The sequence below is a fragment of the Zosterops lateralis genome (genome assembly GCF_965231275.1).
Source record: "Zosterops lateralis genome assembly, contig: HAP1_HAP1_SCAFFOLD_219, whole genome shotgun sequence".
In the NCBI taxonomy this organism is placed as follows: Eukaryota; Metazoa; Chordata; class Aves; order Passeriformes; family Zosteropidae; genus Zosterops; species Zosterops lateralis.
Genome location: NW_028154474.1, coordinates 25,167 through 26,567, shown reverse-complemented (window position 1 = coordinate 26,567; position 1,401 = coordinate 25,167). Strand labels below are relative to the sequence as shown.

The 1,401-nt window shown below is 55.4% G+C and overlaps 1 protein-coding gene across 1 annotated transcript; it reads left to right on the top strand.

Annotated features, from left to right (window-relative positions):
• The first annotated feature begins 23 nt into the window (after positions 1-23).
• Positions 24-1,005, top strand: LOC310923707 (uncharacterized protein). Its single transcript, XM_083885634.1, has one exon. It carries the CDS (start codon positions 141-143, stop codon positions 933-935), a length of 795 nt encoding a protein of 264 aa, XP_083741760.1. The 5' UTR covers positions 24-140; the 3' UTR covers positions 936-1,005.
• The last annotated feature ends 396 nt before the right edge of the window (positions 1,006-1,401 follow it).

Here is a 1,401-nt window from a genome sequence, read left to right as displayed (position 1 = left end):
AAAAGCCCTATGAGTGTGGGGAATGTGGGAAGGGTTTCAAGCAGAGTTCCTACCTGATCCAGCACCAGAGGATTCACACTGGAGAAAAGCCCTATGAGTGTGGGGAATGTGGGAAGAGGTTCAGTAACTGCACCAGCCTGATGTACCACCAGGTAGTCCACACTGGGGAACAGCCCTATGAGTGTGGGGAATGTGGGATGAGCTTCAGCCACAGTTCCAGCATCAGGAAACATCGGAGGATTCACACTGGGGAAAAGCCCTATGAGTGTTGCGAATGTGGGAAGAGCTTCAGAGGAAGTTCGGCCCTGCTCCGGCACCGGGTGATCCACACTGGGGAACGGCCCTACACCTGCTTGGAATGTGGGAATAGCTTTGTATGGAGCTCCGACCTGAGAAAACACCAGCGCATCCACACCGGGGAGAGGCCCTACGAGTGTCTCGAGTGTGGGAAGAGGTTTCAGACCAGCTCCACTCTCCTCAAACATCAGCGGATTCACACAGAGGAGAGGCCCTTCCGCTGCTCCGACTGTGGGAAGGCCTTTAAGCAAAACTACACCCTCACTGTGCACCAACGCATCCACACCGGGGAGAGGCCCTACGAGTGTCTTGAGTGTGGGAAGAGGTTTCAGACCAGCTCTGATCTCCTCGTCCACCAGCGGATTCACACGGAGGAGAGGCCCTTCCGCTGCCCCGACTGCGGGAAGGGCTTCAAGCTCAACTCACACCTCATCAGGCACCGGCGCATCCACACCGGGGAGAGGCCCTACGAGTGTCCTGAGTGTGGGAAGAGCTTCCCACAGAGCTCAGCCTTGACCCAACACCAGCGGAGGCGCCATAAGGGAAGCCCTGTGAGTGCCTCGAGTGCGGGAAGAGCTTCGTGCGCTGCTCCAGCTCCATCCCCCATGGGAGGATCGGCGTTGGATGATCCCCAGTGACCCCGTTGGGCAGAGCCCTGGTGATCCGTGGTCCTGGTGATCCGTGTTGGGAAGACACCTGGCTGGGGGGGGATCCACATCTTCCTGTCTCCCCATGGGCACCTGGATGAATGCAGGGGCAGGAACATCCATTGGGACACAGACAGACATTGGGAATTCCTTGGGGAGAGCAGATTTGTTGACTTTCAAACCCAGAAAATCTTATGTGTTCAATCCCCTCTTCTGGTGGCATCCATGAATACTGGATGGTCTTGGAGATCTTTTCCAACCTCAGGGATTCCACTATTTTGTTTTCCTGTTGCCCAAGGGCATCTTCTGCAGCCAAATGGTGATTGATGATCTGGGGCAAAGACCAAGATTTTGGAGACAGTAGCGTGAAAACCCCTCCAAAAAAGGTTCTTCCCTCCCACCCAAGCATGTGGATCCTCAGCCAGCACAGACATAGAAATCCTTTTCTTTTGGCCTT